A 21,773-nucleotide genomic window follows, 5' to 3' on the forward strand; every position below is an offset into this window, starting at 1 on the left:
TAACTCTATGTGAATTCTGTGTTGCATTTATATGGGCAAGGTCTCAATTAAAGGGGTTTGCAATTTGCTAATCATGGAGGTTCTTAGTAAATATCCAGTGTATGAAGTGCCAATCATCATTAGGTGAGGTGGCCCCAGGACACTTAAGAAATTCCGAAGAAACTTTCAAAAATTAAGGCAAAAGAACGCTAGAAATCTGAAAAGAGGGCATCAGACCCACAGTTTAGAACAGTTTACAGCAGCTCGCAAGCCCTTGTTGATCACATAGCTTCAATCAGACAGATGTACGACAAAAATGCTGCAGTATATGTACGTTAGCATGGGTGACAATTTTCTGCAATAAAATAACATTTTAAACGTCTTGTCCTAAATTTGCTGCTGCAAATAGCAGCACCACGCAGAGTGCCAATAATTTCTTGCTCTTTTAGAGGGACAGCTCACTGCAGTCTCAATAGGAAGTTTTGTTTCACATGTGGCTTTCTCAGGTGTGCCGTCTTTACCAGCTCCCCTGCAACTGGCACTCAAGCTGCTCTGAATGAGGATATTTGAAATATTAGTACTGATGATTCCTCCCAATGCTTGTTAGCACCATTACAATAGCAATCACAAGAGCAAGAATTCATCGGCACTCCTAGCTGACGAGTGCAAGCATAATGCTACCATATATTATAAGCCACAGCTGATTATTCATAATTATGTGGCAATTTTTTTCACATCAAGGGATGTTTGCCTGCGGTGGGCTGGCACCCTGCCTGGGGTTTGCTTCCTGCCTTACACCCTGTGTTGGCTGGGATTGGCTCCAGCAGACCCCTGTGACCCTGTAGTTAGGATATAGCGGGTTGGATAATGGATGGATGGATTTTTGCTGCGTGACAATGCAAAAGATTTCAAGCTTCCATTAGTGTTTGGGGAGTAACTGCACTGATGAGCCAAACAGCATCATCACATTCAAATGAGTGTGTACTAAAATTTATTATTTCCAGTTTACATTTGCTGTCACAAGTATGCCTCAGAAACATGGAAGGCACATTTTCTTAAATTGAAATCTTTGCTGCTTTCCTGTTACAACCCGGTGTCGTTTACCTCCATTATGAAGGCCAAGAGCAGGCTAGTCATTTTTTTTTTTTTTTTTAAGTTATAAAGAATGCTTCACTTTTGCATACAATTTCACTACAAATCACAATGTACTAAGATTGTTAAGAAATAAATTTAACTTGTAAAATACCAAACTTAAATTATCCTTCAAATAACTCAAGTGTCCAGTCTTCCATTATGAGTTTGTGTGACAACTTCGCCAAATCAGGTTTTCACTCCCGCTCCTTCTGTCCTCATTCAGAGAGGCAGGCCATCTTGCAATTGTCACTTTGGATGAATTAAGTGGTGTCCAAGAGGGTATTCCATGAGTTGGGGGTCTCTTACAGTAATGCTAATTTGGCCACTTCACCTCTTGAACTGGGAATAGCGGACATGTCTGGGGAGATGAGAGCTGAGCATGCTGATGCAGTGACCAGAGTTCTTGCAGTATTATGGCTTGGTTTTTTCATCCTCAGTTAGATGCCTGACAGATGATGCAGCCATTCTCAGAGCTGATAGGGAATTTTCTGATGACAGGTCCTACTGTAAGAGGAGTGTAGTGACCCAAATGGCCTGATAAACCAGTAGCTTCCTGATGTCCCTGAAGATCCAACAGTGCAGTTTTCATATTAGAGATGTTGGCTTTGCCGATGTGGTGTTGTACATCCTTTTCAGTGGTTGATGCTTTGGACTGGCATGATACAGAAATGTTGGATTAAACCTCTGGGAACTGGAGCCAGAAGCAATTCTGGATGGGGCGCAAGGCCAACACCCACACTCACACATGCTCTATCAACCTGGATTCACCAAACAATCTAACGTACATCTTAGGTGTAAGAGAAGAAATGTACATAGATGTGGAACAGGCAAACTACACAGAGACTACCGCACAGGATTCAAAATGAGGATACTGGATTAGTGAGGCACCAGACATAACCGTGTGATGCCCAGAATGTTAAAAAAGATTTAGATATTTAAAGCGTCTTAAATCTACTATTGTTAAATGAAATGGATCTCTGCAGTGATGCAATTTTTCCATCTGGGCAACTGGAGTTAGAATTTTATTTTCAAAAGTTAAGGAGAGAAAATTTGTTTTTTATTCTTCTTCTCCTAGTGAAAACAGAAATGTTATTTTCAGAAGGATAATCTTAAAATAAAACAAATGCACTTTTCCAAACCATTCTCCAATGTTTAATATTTTAACAGAAAAAGAATTAAGTACAAAGAAAAAAAAAGAATGAAAATACACAGGGATTCAAATCTGCAAAAAAACGACGCAGCAGGACCAAAGATACACATTTTGTGGGATAGTGGTGTCCTCAGTTGAAGTCCTGCTGGATTTTTTCCCCAGCTCTACAAGTGTTATGGTGACCATCCAGCCATCATTTAGTCTGTCATCGCTTTCTGTAGCTGTACCTGTAGCTCTCTGTCCCACAATGTGACGGTAGGGTCTGAAGCATGGGGAAGGGGGCCGGCAGCTGCCATCTGGCTGCACCTCTGATCCTGTGTGCCACTTACCTGTAAAGAAATGGCAGAGTGAGACAGAAGGAAGACATTCGTTTTTTCTTTAGTAACTGTGTGGACCACCTAGTCGTACCATTATTTTATTACCTTGTAACTTAATATCTCTGCATATTCACTTTTTGGCAGAGTCCCCTTTATAAACATCAAACAACACTACTCCTCATAAAGCGTTATTAATGTTAAAAAAACTGTATTACTTCAGATAACACAAACAACAAGTTCTGCCTTTCAGCTACTTGCACTCCTTCGCATAGGTCACCAAAAGCTTGAGGATTATCACCATGGAAAACCCAAATGAGCCGTTCACAATATAAAAAGTTTGCCAGAGGACATGAGGTGGAGGGTTCTGAACAGGAGTTTTGGGAGTATGGTGTGTGTGTGTGTGTGTGTGTTTAGGGTGTGCAAGAAACCAAAGTACTAAGTGGGGGGCTTAAAGAAAAGAGGCACGGAGTTTGTACAAACCTCAGACTGCGACTACGCCAGAGATCTGAACACTGCTAATAACTGGGCCATGCTACAATAAAAAGGCCAGAATACACAGTAAGGCCAAGCATGGCTATCAGCCACATTGTTGATATTTCAATTTCAAGCTGCCAACAATGCACAGGAATGTTCATATTCATAATGTACACTTATATTGACTATAACTCTCTTTTGAGGGGCACTGTGGCTAGCCCTGATGTCTCAAAGATCCAGAGGGCCGGTTTTGAATGCTTTTCCCTGTGTTTTCCTCCCATACTCCAAAGATATGAATGGTTGGTTAACTGGCAACTTTAAATTGCATGAGTGCACACCGAAGTGCAAACCTGGCATATGCACAGTTGTACACAAGTTACCGTTTATAAATCACAATGACCTTGTAAATATGCATATGTGAACACGACTCCAACACCTCCCTGAAACAACCAGCATTGTTCCAATTTATGTCCAGTAAATAATCTTTCAATTTGATTTGCGTGCTCCCTAACTACAATAAATAATCTCTCAGGATATAAACATAATAATGCTGCAACGTTAGTGCTATCTTGTAGCGGGCTGTCGATAGCAATCAGAAAAACACTCCAAACTCTTTTGGAAGGTAAAATGGGATACAATTAACCACTGGATACTCTGATGTCAGGTGAAGAGGTGATCTTAGCATCTTCTGTACCACATGATATTCACTATAAAACATATGTTACCACTTCAACTTTTCACTTTAATTGACAATTCATTTTGATCTATGCAGGAACGATAAAATAATTTCAGTTGTCTTGGTGTCAGTCTCGCTCTGGTTTACATAAATGTATTTCGCTATTAATTAGTTAGTTCCTACACTGCTCCTGTGCTTTGAAGTTATTACTTTAATACCTCCCTACTGGAAAATATACAGTTTAGTTTTCCAGAGAATTATGTTTATTTGTATTTCAACACAAGCACAGTTAATGACACTTATATACAAAGGTAAACACACAAGCACTTTGTTGGGATCCAATTAATTGTTTTTATGGTTTTCCTCACATCACCTTGTGCCAGTGCTGCACTAATGAGAGTAATGACTGACTTGACCCAAAGTGAAAACAACCTGTACAGAGACAGAATGGACATTTAAAGGATAAGTTTGGTGTTGTTCAGGTCATTTTTTTTCCCCACAATCATTGTATATATCAATTTACCACATGATATAATGGAAGTGAAGGGTAAAGGAGTGTCAATATAAAGAAAAACGTTGAAAGTTACAGGATATGTTCACTTGGAAAAGTTTCTGATTTAAGAAATTGTGCCTTACATGTTTCTGAGACATCTTTATGACAACAAAAGTTAGCTGAAAGTTGAAATACGTTTTAGCAGAGATTTCTCTGTCCTTTTTGAGGTAACGATACACTTCTTGCTCATTTGTTTGCTTGCAGTGGCTGTCGTGAGTGGGAGTTTTACAACCCTAAGTTGAACCCAGTCCATTCAGCTAGCTTACAGAGTGAGATGCAGGCAGAGTGGGAGTGTAGTGAAAAGAACACACATGAGTTTCATTGTACTTTGTATACATAACAATAAGTGAGATCTGAATATATAAATGGATTAATCTTCCCAGTGGTTGCATGGAATTGATGCTGGGTCTGCAGTAGGAATAATGAGAAATATGAGGAATATGATATCATTATTGGATGTTGAGAGTCATGGCCAAAATTTTTGAGAATGACACAAATATTGATTTTCACAAAGTTTGCTGCCTCAGTTTTTATGATGGCAATTTGCATATACTCCAGAATGTTTGAAGAGTGATCAGATGAATTGCAATTAATTAAAGTCCCTCTTTGCCATGAAAATAAACGTAACCCCCAAAAAAATTTCCTCTGTTAACCATGGTTACCTACAAGTAAACACAGTCAAGGATATTGCTGCTAGTAAGATTGCACCTACAGTGCATCCAGAAAGTATTCACAACGCATCACTTTTTCCACATTTTGTTATGTTGTAGCCTTATTCCAAAATGGATTAAATTCATTTTTTTCCTCAGAATTCTACACACAACACCCCATAATCACAACGTGAAAAAAGGTTACTTGAGGTTTTTGCAAATTTATTTTTTTTACTTTCCGGATGCACTGTAAATCAACCGTTTATCAGACCATCAAAAACTTCATGGAGAGAGGTTCAATTGTTGTGAAGAAGGTTTCAGGACACTCAAAAACGTCCAGCAAGTGCCAGGACCATCTCCTAAAGTTCATTCAGCTGAGGGATTGGCGCACCAACAGTGCAGAGGTTACTCAGAAATGGCAGAAAGGTGTTGAGTGCATCTGCACACACAGTGAGGTGAAGACATGTGGAGGATGGTGTGGTGTCAAGAAGGGCAGTAAAGAAGCCACTTCTCTCCAAGAAAAACATCAGGGACAGACTGATATTCTGCAAAATGTACAGGGTTTGGACTACTGAGGACTGCTGGGGTAAAGTAATTTTCTCTGAAGAATACCCTTTCCGATTATTTGGGCATCCGGATAAAAGATTGCCCAGAGAAGAAAAGGTGAGCACTGCCATTAGTCCTGTGTTATGCCAACAGTAAAGCATCCTGAGACCATTCATGTCGGGGGTTGATTTTCAACCAAGGAAGGGGTTTCACTCACAATTTTGCCTAAGAACACAGCCATGAATAAAGAATGGTACCAAAACATCCTCTGAGAACAACTTCTCCGAACCATCCAAGAACAGTTTGGTGACATACAATGCCTCTTCCAGCATGATGGACCACCGTGCCATAAGGCAAAAATTATAACTAAGTAGCCCAGGGAACCAATCATCAAAATTTTGGGTCCATGGCCAGAAAACTCCCCAGATTTTAATCACATTAAGAACTTGTGGTCAATACTTAAGAGGCAGGAGGACAAACAAAAACCCACAAATTTTGACAAACTAAACATTAATTATGCAAGAATGGGCTGCCATCAATCAGGATTTGGCCCAGTTGACTGACAGCATGCCAGGGAGCAATGAAGAGGTCTTGAAAAAGAAGGGCCAACACTGCAAATATTGCCTCTTTGAATAAACTTAATGTAATTTTCAATAAAAACCTTTAAAACTTACAAAATACTTGTAATTATACTTCAGCATACCATAGAAACATCTGACAAAAAGATCTAAAAACACTGAAGCAGCAAACTTTGTGAAAACCAATACTTCTCAAAACTTTTGGCCATGACTGTACATTACTTTTATGACGCTCACTCATACATTTTCGTATTGGGTTTTTTGTATGTTCAAGCATCTTTTTTTGCCATACCTTTGGTAATGTCGGTGTGAAAGAGACTGCTGTAGAACTCCATATTAAAGGACATCACCAACAGCAGTATTAGGTAATGTTACAAAGGTGATTTAAAGTCAGTTCATTTTCACTTCTCAGCATCAAAGCATAAAGCTTCTACTGCCATTATACAATGGATTTGAATAAATGCCTACTAAAGAAAAAATAAAAACTATTAATTACTTTGACTCACTCAAAAGCACCATCCTGTTCTCTTCTTATAGCATTCTGAAACACAGCATCTCCGTAAGCTATAGAAAAAACTCTTGCTTCATTCTGTTCAGTTGCAATTTGGCTCTGTTGGTAATTTGCAGTGCTTTTTCCTTTTCCTTTTATATGTCCTCCACGTTGTCCTTTTTTAAATTCAAAAAGTGCTTAACGCCTATCATTTGTTGGTATTGCAAACTTAATGATAATATGATGGTGGACAATAGTGTTGTTTTTGTACAAAAACACAAGGCTATGCTGATAATAAAAGAATGTAAAGAGTTTACCTTCAGTTTTGCCGTGTCCATCATATGTGACAATAAAACTAAGTGCATGTATGGCCAAGTCATGATGTTCCCACTGTCTGCCTGCCCAAATCTCTCCTCTCAGATTATGTCAAATATAACATCACAATAGTTAATAAGCAAAACAGTGGATTTTCCTTTAGAATACATTTCATCGTATGTGACTTTGCAATAGTGAGACTTATTAAAAAGAGGAATTTGGGTTTGGGAGTTTTGAAGGGGGTGTAGAAATAAAGGAAGATTGCCCCTTAAGTGTCTGACAACAGTGAAAACCCTGGTTTTGGCAACACATTTCTCAGAAAAGTGCAAAGTTTAAAATAAACAGCAAAAAAGTGTCTTTTGTAAGTGCAACATACAGTGGATACGGAAAATATTCAGACCCCCTTCAAATTTTCACTCTTTGTTATATTGCAGCCATTTGCTAAAATCATTTAAATTAATTTTTTCCCTCATTAATGTATACACAGCACCCCATATTGACAGACAAAAAAAAATAATTTTTGAAATTGTTGCAGATTTATTAAAAAAGAAAAACTGAAATATCATATGGTCCTAAGTATTCAGACCCTTTGCTTAGTACTTAGTAGAAGCACCCTTTTGAGCTAATACAGCCATGAGTCTTCTTGGGAAAGATGCAACAAGTTTTTCACACCTGGATTTGGGGATCCTCTCCAGTTCTGTCAGGTTGGATGGTAAACATTGGTGGACAGCCATTTTTAGGTCTCTCCAGAGATGCTCAATTGGGTTTAAGTCAGGGCTCTGGCTGGGCCATTCAAGAACAGTCGCAGAGTTGTTGTAAAGCCACTCCTTCGTTATTTTAGCTGTGTGCTTAGGGTCATTGTCTTGTTGTAAGGTAAACCTTTGGCCCAGTCTGAGGTCCTTAGCATTGGAGAAGGTTTTTGTCCAGGATATCTCTGTACTTGGCCGCATTCATCTTTCCCTCAATTGCAACCAGCCGTCCTGTCCCTGCAGCTGAAAAACACCCCCACAGCATGATGCTGCCACCACCATGCTTCATTGTGGGGACTGTATTGGACAAGTGATGAGCAGTGCCTGGTTGTCTCCACACATACCGCTTAGAATTAAGGCCAAAAAGTTCTCTCTTAGTCTCATCAGACCAGAGAATCTTATTTCTCACCATCTCAGAGTCCTTCAGGTGTCTTTTAGCAAACTCCAAGATAGAACTTTTTGGCCTTTTAATAACTTTTAATAAATCTGCAACAATTTCAAAAATTTTCTTTTTTGTCAGTCAATATGGGGGGCTGTGTGTAAATTAATGAGGGAAAAAATGAATTTAAATGAATTTAGCAAATGGCTGCAATATAACAAAGAGTGAAAAATTGAAGGGGGTCTGAATACTTTCCGTACCCACTGTGTGTGTGTGTGTGTGTGAATATATATATGAAAATATATAATGAAAATATATAATATGAATATATATTATATATATATAATATAAATATAATATGAAAATGTCCGCTCGACAGAAGCAGTGTACACGGGAATGCTCACCGCCAAATATACCAATGGGAAACAGCTGCCCCATGCTCTCATTCAGATTTTTCTGATGAAGGAAGTCAAGGAGATCAGTGGGATATTTTCCTGCAAAATCATCTATGGCATACATTACAGTCAGTTCTGTTTTTAGCCGAGACCAAAAAGCGCTCCGTGGCTCTTGTGTTAAACTGGAGAAGGCTGCATGCGTGAAATTTTTCTTGTATTCCCAAAACTTCTGGGGCTCGAGGAGCGTGACAAACATCAGGTTTTCATGGTCTTGAAATCTGGTCTGTGTCAGGCAAATAATATTGTCCAGAATCCTGCCATGGAGTTGGCCGTAGTGAGTGCAACAATCTTTCGCTCAGAGCATTTGCGGTGCTTTCAGTGGCCTCGTAGAGTCCCTCATATCGGCTTCTATCCAATCAATGGGCCTGAATACGGTGACATTGCTGTACGCCTGCTAGAGGGCCCTACTGACAAGCAACAATTGGTTGAAGCAACATTTATTCTGTGTTAGAGTGCCTCCACAACAGATTGTGAAAGCCTCTCTGCCTGGCAACAAATGATGGCTGAAATGTGATTGGTTAAATGCTTTAATACGAAACTCCGCCTCCCATGGCTATCGAGCTGCAGTCTATTACAGTATATGGACGAAAATACGTTCCAGTTATGACCATTACGCGTAGAATTTCGAAATGAAACCTGCCCAGGCTTTGCCTTTTATTAGTATATATATATATATACATATATATATATATACACATATATACATATATACACATATATACACATATACATATATATATATATTATATATATATATATATATATAGACTAGCAAAATACCAAGTACTGCCTTAAAATTTTTATTAAGAAGAAAATGAAACTTTTTTAAACTGAGGGAAAATATACCAATAATTATTTGTTAAGGATCTCTTTGTATACCACATTGTGAGTTCGGCCCTCCGGTTGTAATACGACCAAGTTGTACGCTGAGCTTACTCTTAAGCATGCAACGTACAGTTGGCCATGTGAACAGTCATCTTGTTTCAAATCTCACAGCTTGGATTGCTGCTGTCATAATTGGTTTGAGATTCATGGTTTGTTTCAATTACGACAGTATTTGTAGGACTTGTGTTGAAGAGACATTCGGCATCTGTCGAGTGTTGTAAGTATACAACCGGTTTCATCGATAACTTCACCTCCAGCTTTTGAGAGTTTAAACATTCATAAACATCAAAGTGTCCACAACTGAAATCGTCACCTGCCAATCTAAGATGTTTAAGAGGCATTGGCGGTTGTCGAAAGGTGTAAAATATTTGGCCATTTCGGTACACTTGAAAGCGACAACCGAACAATTCAGCGGCAGCCATCAACTCACATGCAGATTCATAGGTGAAGGGCTTAAGCATTTCAGTCTTATAGTGCTCCTGTGTAGTACAATTATCTCCTGTACCATCATCAGTCCACACCTTGAACCTGTCCCAATCATTCAATACATAAGACACAATGTTCCTCCGGATATCAAGAGTGGGCCTGATATGGCCGTGCAATATGTAACAAAGAGAATGGAAAAGGCAGGTGCCATCTCTGGGCATGGAAACCACTTGTTAAGTGACAGTTTTTTGATCGATGATGATCACCTCGATAGACATGTTAATGGGGGCACGGTTGGAATGATAAAGGAAATGGGTACCTGAACAATGTAAAGTAAGTCTAAAATACCTACACAATAACTATAATCGTAATGAATGAACAATAAAACAGCAGAGAAGCCGTGGATTAAATAAAAAGGCTGTAGTTATCAGCAGGGAGACGTGAATCCCGTGGCGAAGCAAGGAAGAGAATGTAGAGACTGGAGTGACGGACAGTCTTATATAGGCAGGCAGCCAACAACGTGGGAGGCGTTGGAATCGGGGACCCAACGCCGCCTCATACGGTGACAGACCTGCAAGCTATGGACGTATATATGTACGTAAGTAGGATTCAGTTAGCGTTGGGAACCCGCGTATCAAATTTCTTGAAGATGGGCCCATAAATAACTAAGACCGTTGAAAAGTTCAATATAGCGGCCGATAGTGGCATCATACCACCAAAATAAGTACCAAATTTCAGCCTTCTACCTACACGGGAAGTTGGAGAATTAGTGACGTTGGATGGTTCAATATGGCGGCTGACAGTGGTGTCATACCACCGAAATAAGTACGTACATTGGTTTTGATTAGCGCAGGGAAGCCGCCTACCAAATTTCGTGAAGATGGGGCCATGAATAAGAAAGTTCAACATGGCGGACGTTGTTGACTATTATGACCGTTACGCGTAGAATTTCGAAATGAAACCTGCTTAACTTTTGTAAGTAAGCTGTAAGGAATGAGCCTGCCAAATTTCAGCCTTCTACCTACACGGGAAGTTGGAGAATTAGTGACGTTGGAAAGTTCAATATGGCGGCCGATAGTGGCGTTATACCACCGAAATAAGTACGTACATTGGTTTTGGTTAGCGCAGGGAAGCTACCTACCAAATTTCTTGAAGATGGGGTCAGCCTTCTACCTGCACGGGAAGTTGGAAAATTAGTGACTTTGGAAAGTTCAACATGGCGGCCGACAGTAGACGTCATACCATCAAAATAAGTACGTACATCGGTTTCGGTTAGCGCAGGGAAACCGCCTACCAAATTTCGTGAAGATGGGGCCATAAATAAGAAAGTTCAACATGGCGGTTGTTGTCGACCGTTATGTGTAGAATTTCGAAATGAAACATGCTTAACTTTTCTAAGTAAGCTGTAAGGAATAAGCCTGCCAAATTTCAGCCTTCTAACTACACGGGAAGTTGGAGAATTAGTGATGAGTGAGTGAGTGAGGGCTTTGCCTTTTATTAGTATAGATTAATGGATAAAACATTTTGAGGACAGCAATAATATTTTACTGGGTGGAAAGGTAGCGCAATGGTAGTCCAAACACACTTAGGTTAGGTGGACTGGAACTGCTAGAGGGCTTCTGTGTGTGTCTGTGTGATCGCCTTGCCCAAGTCCAGTGCTTGCTGGGAGGCTCCAGCTGTTCCATGACTAAGCCCTGTAGCAGATTAGGAAGATGGAAGGGTGTATGGTTGAATGTATAGCTCTAACTAAGGTTTAGTTCTCATCACTTTATTGTATGCTACACACACGGTTAAAATTCTCTCTCACTGAAGCTCAGGCACTAGTGGCAGCATGCAATCTTTGTGACATAAATAAGTCTCTGTATAGTGAAAGAATATAAGTAATCACAAATGTGCCCTTTTCCATTAATTTTGTCTAACTGTTTACAGAACAGAGACAGTATTTCACATCTAAATATCAACATCTAATATCAGTAACAGTGCTTGGTGATGACTTTCCAATGGGACTCCACGCCCCAGTGACCAAGTACCTTCTCTCTGTTCCAAAGGCTGCAGCAAGGACAGTCTCGCTGGGGCTGAAACACTGCTGTGAAGGAAGACAAATGGCACAGCTGGCAACATGAAGGGCACAGCTAGTCTCTCTTTAAAATGGTTAAATCGCACAACGTTTTATGCTTTTTTGTTTTTATCTTATTAAAATGGCATGGATACACCATTTTGCAATATCTGTGTAATCTCAAGATGCGGATCAACAGTCAACAATATTTTTGACCTGAAAAATGAATGTATTCAGTAAGTTTTAAGGCTTTCTTGATAATGGGACTCCAGTACCTTTTACCTCTATTAAAAATTGCAAGAGCGGGTTAGATGATTTTTAAAATTGAAATTATATGCTTCACTTTAGAACACAATGTTGTGTGGCAAACTAATATATACCATGACTGTGATTCGCCATTTCTCAGAGATGAATGTAAAGAGTCCTCTGGCAACATCTCACCTGTGCTGTTCTGTTTTGTGCTCTGGATTGGTGGCTCTTCCTGTGATGCCATTTGAGTGTTGATTTTGTATAGTCTGAGTGCCTGCACACGAGTCTGAGGTAGCAGTGGATTCACTAAAGGAAAACAAAAATAAAAACAAACTCCAAATAGACACAACAAAAACAGTCCAAGATATTCAATACCTAAGACAAATAAGACTAGTTTGTTTTCAACTGTTGGATAATTTTAGACATTCTCTTGCCTGCTGATTTATTTTAAGCCATTTGGAGATTAAACCTATTCTGACTCACCAATCCACAGAATCAATTAAAAAAATTTTTTTAAAATCTGCTTATCCATTTATCCTCTGATTACCAAGAATGACTGCATTCCCACAATGAAAAAACAGCATCAAAAGTAAAAGTGGTTGAGAGTCACAACAGTAATGGACACTGCTGGTATCTGTGCACAGTAACAAAGATCAACAAAAGAAAAGCTTTTTCTTCTCATTACCTACTAGGAGGCTCCTGCATATCCCCATTGGGCAGAGTACAATCAGGTTGACTTTCTTCCCCTTGCCCTGGGGTCACTTTGCTGTTTACTGTTTCTGAGCTGCAACCAGTCTTGGAGGTTACCGAGTGTTGTGATGAAAGATCCTGTGGGGCTTTTTGACAAGAACTACTTTTATCTGCATCAGTGACAGAGGGTTCTGTTGATGATGATGATGAGTCAGCAGAGTCCAATGATGAAGAATTTGGTGTTGTAGTAGGGACAGCATACTTTGCTGCTTGTGCAGAAAGTGAGGCAGCAGGTGGATCTAAGGTGGATGAAGCATCCTGTGATCCTGATAAATGATAAAAAATGAGTAAATATTATATTACACTCAGGACAGTAACCAGACATTTGATTTAATTACTTGTTTATTCCATCACATACTTTAATCACAATGGTCATATTACAGCACTTTTTTATGGGATAAACATTGGAGATATATTTACAAGTAAAATTTGTTGCATCACTTCACTGTTCGAACTTGAATTAGTTACTAAGTTTCCAAACCTATGTATGAGTCTCTTGTTTCTGAGAGATTTTTCTCAGAGACAGAGAGAGAGAGAGGACATACTTTTCATCTTTAGTATTATGGACTATTACCAGAATGTTTAGCTTACCTACTTTAACAATTTCTGTAATTCTCATATAAATATGGAAATTAAAATAACTATCTACTGATAGTTCATCAAATAAGAACATGGTGACAACACCCAACACACTCGGCTTCAAAATCAGCCACAAAAACAGATTTTGTAAGATGGGATAAATCCATGCTAAGTCTTTGCTGCCCTTGTTTACTATGTACCAGTCAATTTGCTGACAGAAGCAAAATCAAGCTGAGCAAACAGAAGACAACACTAATATTGTGAGATTTCAGTTTGTTGTTAAAATTGGATTGCAGCACTTGTACATTATATTTTGCAAGAGATTTCCAGAAGTGAAATCTAAACCTCCTTGTACAAAATCATATGCACATCCACATAAGGTGGCAAACACATTTTGTCTAACAACACACAAATCCGCTAACTCTTTTCTTAGATTTTATTAATCCTTTTGGTAGCCTTTATGGAATTTTATAGAAAAAAGAAAGGGGAAGAAGGCATCACACCTCCATGGTATATTATCCAGTCAGTTTAGGAAAAGGATTATATGGACAAAAACAAAATGCAGAAGCAAATGGAGTGTCTTTAAAACTAAGCAAGCAGCCCTGCTTCACTTAATAAATCTATATATAGTTCAACCTATTAAATAAATATGGGAATGGTAAGCAAGCAGACTTTCATAGTCTGAGGAGTGTACTATGATTTATCACTAGAGACTGATGTTCAATTCCGTCGTTACATCTGAACTTATTACCAAACTAAAGGAGATCTAAATGTTTTCTAACCATCCATGGCGCAGCGTGACAGAATCATTTTATATGGGCATATGCATGTAACACAAAGTACCCACTGAAATATGCTTGCTTCAGCAATGTTGAGCTGATGTTTATGGACTGAATGGAATCCTGTGACTACTTACCATGCTTGCACTCATTTTCCTTTGATGCAACAGCTGTTGATTCCATCTGAACATGAGGTACATGGGCACTATAACAGAAAACAAGGGAAAAAAACTGAAATCCTTAGCCAGGTTATTCACTATATTCAGCAAATGTTCTGCATTATTGGAAAAAACAGACAAGTGAGTGACAGAATGCTTTCATATTTGATCCCAGGCCTTCAAAAATATTATTTTTTTAAAACTCTGCCATGTTAATTTAAAAAAGAGAATTATAAACACAGCACATTTCGAAAGTATTCAGTCTCTTGACCAGTCATCTAATTTTGTTTTAGTAACAAAGCTTACACTGAAATGCTGTTCACTGTGATGGCACAGAAACTTGACATCAGGTTTTCTAACATAATATTATTTTATACTGGAAAAAATCTTAAGAAAAGGAAAAATGCTACATGTAAAAGTATTCAGCCCCTGTGCTGTGGAAACTCCCAAAGCTTCAAGAAGACACCATTGCCTTAAAATTCAGTAAAATTTAACAACAAAGATGTGAAAAAAAAACCATTATGAACAAAGATGCACTAATAACTTTTATCCAACAAATTATTCAGTACAAGTATGTCAAGAAATACTACTGGGGCTCCTTTATATCAACAGCAATACATCTGTGTAATGCCTCACTATGACTAGGACTGTCAAGTCACAGCTTTTCTTTCTTTTTAGTTTTCTTGTGTGTTGATTTATTTATTTAAAGAGCTCCTGTTAAAAGCCAAATTTCCCCTTGGTGACAAATAAAGCTCTATCTAATCAGCATCTAGCAGTGAATCATTAAAATAACTCTCACATTTTCAATAGAAATCCCTCATAGTTAATAGATCATTCTTCAGAGGAAGCTACAACAAACTACCTGGACTTCAGAAGCTGAGACTGGAGTAAATGTGCACCTATTGTGGAATTTCCTTTGATCAAGACATAGTGTTCTTTTAGAAAAGGTTTAAAGGGGTACAAGAATATAGACATTGAGAAGTGGACTTCTAGATGATTAAAAATGTTTGTCATTTTCACTTTTATTTTTTATTTGTCAGTTTTGTATATAATTTTTTCCTTGAAACTCTAATTCTTGCATCATGGAAATGTTTCAGAGAACATGGATATCTGGAATGCACTATTTAAAGAAGAAGCCGAGTGTCTGTTTCTCAAACTAGAGACTGATGTGCAGTTGTACATTTGGGCTTTCTGCTGCTTTTTCTACCCTGATTAGATCCAGTTGGCCTTCTCCCTAGATAATACTGGACACCTTTGTATGAAATCTTCAGTTTCTTGGCAATCTGCTAAATGGAGATTGATGCATTTCTAGAGAAATCGGTTTTGATTTTGATATTTTTCAACACAGAACAGAACTTTAGAAACACTAATACCTTGCAACCCAAGAAATGACATCTTACTTGCTTGATAAAATAGAATACTGTAATGGGCTTCAGTTGTGATAAAACAATTGGCACTTTTCATAAAAAAAATAGCATTTTAACATGATTAATTAAGGGGTTTACTATTAGAACACTGGAGTAATAGCTGATGAAAATGGGGCTTTGCAGTCTTATGTGAATAATAAAAAATAAATCAACAATTTCAAGTAGTAATAACCACTTGCAGTACCGTCCTTTTAATGTCTTGGCTATAGGTTTAAATCAGTTTAATGGTACCTTGATAAAAAAAGTATTAATTTCAATCAAAAACCTGAAAGTTTCTAGGGAATTCCAAATCTTTGAATACAATTATACCTGTATATGATATATATGCAGAATCATACACACAACTGACTGACTTTGCAAGTAGACAACAGCGTTATTCATGAAAATACGATGAAATCTGCCCTAAAAATTGCGAGAGGAAAAGCAAGTCTGAAACATTAAATATTAAACCAGTAAGTATCAATTTTAACATTTCAAAATTACTTAAATACTAATTTTTCAGGATATCGATTCTACAGCCTACATTAAACGAATACCATTCCAGTTCGCAAAGCCTCAAGTTGTAGTCCTATTTCCATTCACTCACAGGTATAAATAAGATGGCAATTACAGCAGCCTTAGTGCTTTGATGCTCATGTGACAAAGTAGGCAGCTGGAGTGGCACCTCACGGAAAACAATAAGATACATGCAGGTCTTTATGTAAGAACTGCAACTGAGTCAATACAAACCATTTCCAGTGGGATCATTTTTTTGAATTACAGAAACATTAATAGGTATAAACATATTAGCTGTTGCTGTCTGATTTAGGAATGTGACTTTTTTTCTACAAGTTAAAACATTTCCTCTAGTTAATTAAACATGTAACACATCGGGGTAGAGGCCTTCAATTATTTTTTACTGCGGGTCACTTTTACTCTGTGCTGTTCATTCAGAGGCACTCTTTAGCAGCAGAACTCCTTCAGTTCTTCAGTTTTTAAACTGTCACTGCAAAATCTCTCCCAGAGCACATTACTTTCTTTATCTTTATGAAGTGTGATTTTTATGTATTTAATCACATTTACTATATAATAAGGCACTGTATTTTTTCAAGGCTAAAATAAATAAAGTTTTGCTACTTGACCCTGTGCTCATATTCAGTGGGTACGGAAAGTATTCAGACCCCCTTCAATTTTTCACTCTTTGTTATATTGCAGCCATTTGCTAAAATCATTTACATTCATTTTTTTCCTCATTAATGTACACACAGCACCCCATATTGACAGACAAAAAAAAAGAATTTTTGAAATTGTTGCAGATTTATTAAAAAGAAAAACTGAAATATCACATGGTCCTAAGTATTCAGACCCTTTGCTCAGTATTTAGTAGAAGCACCCTTTTGAGCTAATACAGCCATGAGTCTTCTTGGGAAAGATGCAACAAGTTTTCACACCTGGTTTGGGGATTTTCTGCCATTTCCCTTGCAGATCCTCTCCAGTTCTGTCAGGTTGGATGGTAAACGTTGGTGGACAGCCATTTTTAGGTCTCTCCAGAGATGCTCAATTGGGTTTAAGTCAGGGCTCTGGCTGGGCCATTCAAGAACAGTCACAGAGTTGTTGTGAAGCCACTCCTTCGTTATTTTAGCTGTGTGCTTAGGGTCATTGTCTTGTTGGAAGGTAAACCTTCGGCCTACTCTGAAGTCCTTAGCACTCTGGAGAAGGTTTTTGTCCAGGATATCCCTGTACTTGGCCGCATTCATCTTTCCCTCAATTGCAACCAGTCGTCCTGTCCCTGCAGCTGAAAAACACACCCACAGCATGATGCTGCCACCGCCATGCTTCACTGTGGGGACTGTATTGGACAAGTGATGAGCAGTGCCTGGTTGTCTCCACACACTGAGGAGAGGCAAGACGCATGACAGCCCGCATGGAGTTTGCTAAAAGACACCTGAAGGACTCTGAGATGGTGAGGAATAAGATTCTCTGGTCTGATGAGACCAAGATAGAACTTTTTGGCCTTAATTCTAAGCGGTATGTGTGGAGACAACCAGGCACTGCTCATCATTTGTCCAATACAGTCCCCACAGTGAAGTTCTTGAATGGCCCAGCCAGAGCCCTGACTTAAACCCAATTGAGCATCTCTGGAGAGACCTAAAAATGGCTGTCCACCAACGTTTACCATCCAACCTGACAGAACTGGAGAGGATCTGCAAGGAGGAATGGCAGAGGATCCTCAAATCCAGGTCTGAAAAACTTGTTGCATCTTTCCCAAGAAGACTCATGGCTGTATTAGCTCAAAAGGGTGCTTCTACTAAATACTGAGCAAAGGGTCTGAATACTTAGGACCATGTGATATTTCAGTTTTTCTTTTTTAATAAATCTGCAACAATTTCAAAAATTATTTTTTTTGTCTGTCAATATGGGGTGCTGTGTGTACATTAATGAGGAAAAAAATGAATGTACAGTCAACCCTCGTTTATCGCGGTTAATCCGTTCCAGACTCTGCCGCGATAAATGAATTTCCGCGAAGTAAAAACCATATGTTTGTATGGTTATTTTTATATATTTTAAGCCCTTATAAACTCTCCCACACTGTTAACATTATTAGAGCCCTCTAGACATGAAATAACACCCTTTAGTCAAACGTTTAAACTGTGCTTCATTACAAGACAGAGATGGCAGTTCTTTCTCACAATTAAAAAGATGCAAACATATCTTATCTTCAAAGGAGCACCGTGAAGAGCAGATAATGTCAGAGAGAGCGCTTGCTAAGAAAAGCAAACAATCAAAAAATCAATACATACTTTTAAGTATACAGAAGCACCGGGATAAAGCAGCAATTTGTAGAGGAGCGTCCTATCTTCTAGGCAAACAGCCACTGTGTAAACAGCCCCCTCTGCTCACACCCCCTCCGTCAGGCAGAGAGAGACAGAGAGAAGCAAACAAAACAAGCGCCACGCGGGAAGCATATCTTTTAGCATTGAGGAGTTTTAGTTAATATGTAATACATGCTCTGATTGGGTAGCTTCTAAGCCATCCGCCAATAGCGTCCCTTGTATGAAATCAACTGGGCAATCAAACTGAGGAAGCATGTAACCTAAATTAAAAGACCCATTGTCCGCAGAAAGCGCTTAACCAGCTTAAAAATCCGTGATATATATTTAGATGTGCTTACATTTAAAATCCGCGATAGAGTGAAGCCGCGAAAGTCGAAGCGCGATATAGCGAGGGATTACTGTAAATGATTTTAGCAAATGGCTGCAATATAACAGAGTGAAAAATTGAAGGGGGTCTGAATACTTTCCGTGCCCACTGTAATTCCAGATGTGCTTCAGAATGTGTATTTAGTATATCTGGGCTCATTTGTAGCCCAACAAAAGCCAACAGCAGCTTCACAGAAAAACATGTTGACTTTCTAGTTTTTCTTACAATAAATTTGGAAATTACAAAGACATCATAGTTTGTTTAGACAAAAATGTTATGTGCACTGTATGCATTAATGCAAAGCCTTTAAGTGCATTAGTGGTCTGTTTGTGTGCTGTTTTCTAAATAATCTATACTAATAAAAGGCAAAGCCCTCACTGACTCACTCATTACTAATTCTCCAACGTCCTGTGTAGGTAGAAGGCTGAAATTTGGCAGGCTCATTCCTTACAGCTTACTTACAAAAGTTAAGCAGGTTTCATTTCGAAATTCTATGCGTAATGGTCATAACTGGAACCTATTTTTCTCCATATACTGTAATGGACGTTAGCTCGATGGTCGTGGGGGGCGGAGCTGCGTGTGACATCATCACGCCTCCCACGTAATCACATGAACTGACTGTGACCGCAGTATGTAGGAAAAGAAGGAAGAGCTCCCAAAAAGCGCTGAAGAAAAACGCTGAATACTTTATTCACGAGATACAAGTTTAATGAGAAGACACGAGGTATAAACGAGACTTTGGATCACTTCTTAACGGAGTTAAAATTGCTGTAGCGAGAAACTTTTAAGTGCCGGGTCTTAGCTAACATTAAATAAAGCCGTGGACATTGCGAGATCGCACGAGATAGCACAGGCACAGCTCAGAAGCTTTGATGCATGTACTCCGAGCAGCTCGCGTGAACTGACTATGAATGCAGTACGCAGAGAAAGCAAGACCTCTAAAGAGCGTGGAGACTTTTGATCACGTGAATGGCCTTTGAGATGCTGATTGCGCTTCTGCCTTAAGTGAAAGTAAACACTTTAATTTTTTTCTCCTTCCCATGAGCTAGATCCCAGACAACTGTAAACACGGGATCTCATTTCTAGACCACTAGAACTAATATTAAGGCGCTTCGCACTTTCTTTTACACGTATACGATTATGAGGTCGTCAGGTCGGATTATGAAGACACGCACAGCAGTGGAGGACCGACAGTGCCATCCCGGCCAGTTAATGGCAGGGCCGCTCTCCAGTCTACACGAGACCCACCGCGGCGCTCATATCGTCAGCGAAGACCTCTCTCTACACTATATAAAAGAAAAAGGAAAGTTTCCTTTCTTTACACCTTTTTTCCTTTTATCCCAAACCAAAGCCTTTCTCTCTTAATACTGCAGAGGACACAAAAATGATTTTCTTTTAATTGCTGGTAATGCCGGTAAGGCACATTACCACAGGCAGAAATTTGGACGTTCACATAGAAAATGTAATTTCTATACCACAGCCCTTGTGTAGTGCCTTTCAAAACCGATCCACTATCGAGAGATGATCCATATACATTTTAGCTGCTGTTAGTACTTCTTACCTGTTGTGTTACACAGTTTTTAAAATGTAGTTTACCCGAAACCACTCCAGTAGTGCTCAATGTAGCTTTACTTCTTAAAACGTTAATGTTTTACTGTTTAATAACTTATAGACTACATTTTATTTTTTTCCCTTGCACTCAGCGTGACAATATATATGTGTGTGTGTGTATATATATATATATATATATATATATATATATATATATATATATATATATATGATTATTTAATGTTTGTATTAGTATTTTTATGTATTCTGTTTACAAAAGATTGTAATACTTACTCAGTTAACATGTAATGACATTTGTAACATTTCATTGTACTACCTCAGTAACAGTATTTGTTTTCATCAATGTAAAAAAAAAAAAACAACTGTTGACCAGATTTATTCTTCTTTACTTTCAGTGTTTACAAACCTTTACCCTTACCTTTTACAAAAGATTGTACTACTTAAAATTTTTACATTTAATGACTAAAATGAAGCCTGGGGGCTAAGGGACTGTTGAGTCTAGCTGGGAGAGCAGAATGCAGTGCGGAGGACTGTTGTTGGTATTATTATTGACGAGAAAAGGAATGGGAGCCTGAATGGAGGACTTGCAAATGGAGGCAGGATTTCTGGACAGTTTAGTGGACAATGAAAAGGTGTAGGAAATAAAGATGAGACATGAGCATGGGGAGGGAAGGGATCAGTTTAAGGAACTGGAGTTTTCTTTTACTGCGTCTCTCTGGGCCAAAACAATAAGAGGTTTATAGATAACTGTAAATAGGTCTAGTTCAATTTCCTTTGTTTCTGTTTTACATTCCTGTATTCTTCATAGACTGCTACAATTAAACTGTTCTGTAACTGTTCTTCCTTTTCAAACCTGTTACAATAAGGTCACTACATTGGTGTCAGAAGTGGGACCTACTGACTGAGTGACCTAGGTTTAAGAATGGATGAAGGAGGTTTGCCAGAACCATCACCTGACATAATTGACATAACTTTCAGGTGGTGACTCAGCTGAGGCTGTGGGAGGAATGGCGCCAGCAGCTGAGACCAGCAGACTATATCATGTTGGGCCGAGTGTAGAGAATGTTAGACCAGTAGCACTACTGAAGTTAAAACCTGGTTGTTTTAAATGAACTGGACCATGAGAGACTTACTGGGCATGACTGAAAGTTATAACTGATGGGAATGGTTGGTCCCCAAGGAAGCAAGCGATACAGTTGGTGGCAGCCTTAGAAAGAGGTGCACTAAACGTTCTAGAAGATGGGCTACGGGAGGACCTTATGGAATT

The 21,773-nt window shown here is 38.8% G+C and overlaps 1 protein-coding gene across 1 annotated transcript in view; it reads right to left on the reverse strand.

Moving 5' to 3' along the window:
• Positions 1-2,249: 2,249 nt before the first annotated feature.
• LOC120543429 (serine/threonine-protein phosphatase 6 regulatory subunit 1-like) overlaps positions 2,250-21,773 on the reverse strand; it is a 156,353-nt gene continuing 136,829 nt past the window's right edge. The window contains exons 20-23 of the mRNA XM_039776556.1: positions 14,307-14,374; positions 12,747-13,077; positions 12,254-12,367; positions 2,250-2,592 (exon numbers count right to left, since the gene is read on the reverse strand). Of these exons, the coding sequence (XP_039632490.1) occupies positions 2,589-2,592; positions 12,254-12,367; positions 12,747-13,077; positions 14,307-14,374 (517 nt within the window). The 3' untranslated portion in view covers positions 2,250-2,588. The remainder of the gene's footprint in view (positions 2,593-12,253; positions 12,368-12,746; positions 13,078-14,306; positions 14,375-21,773) is intronic.

This window comes from Polypterus senegalus, chromosome 13 (genome assembly GCF_016835505.1).
Source record: "Polypterus senegalus isolate Bchr_013 chromosome 13, ASM1683550v1, whole genome shotgun sequence".
In the NCBI taxonomy this organism is placed as follows: Eukaryota; Metazoa; Chordata; class Cladistia; order Polypteriformes; family Polypteridae; genus Polypterus; species Polypterus senegalus.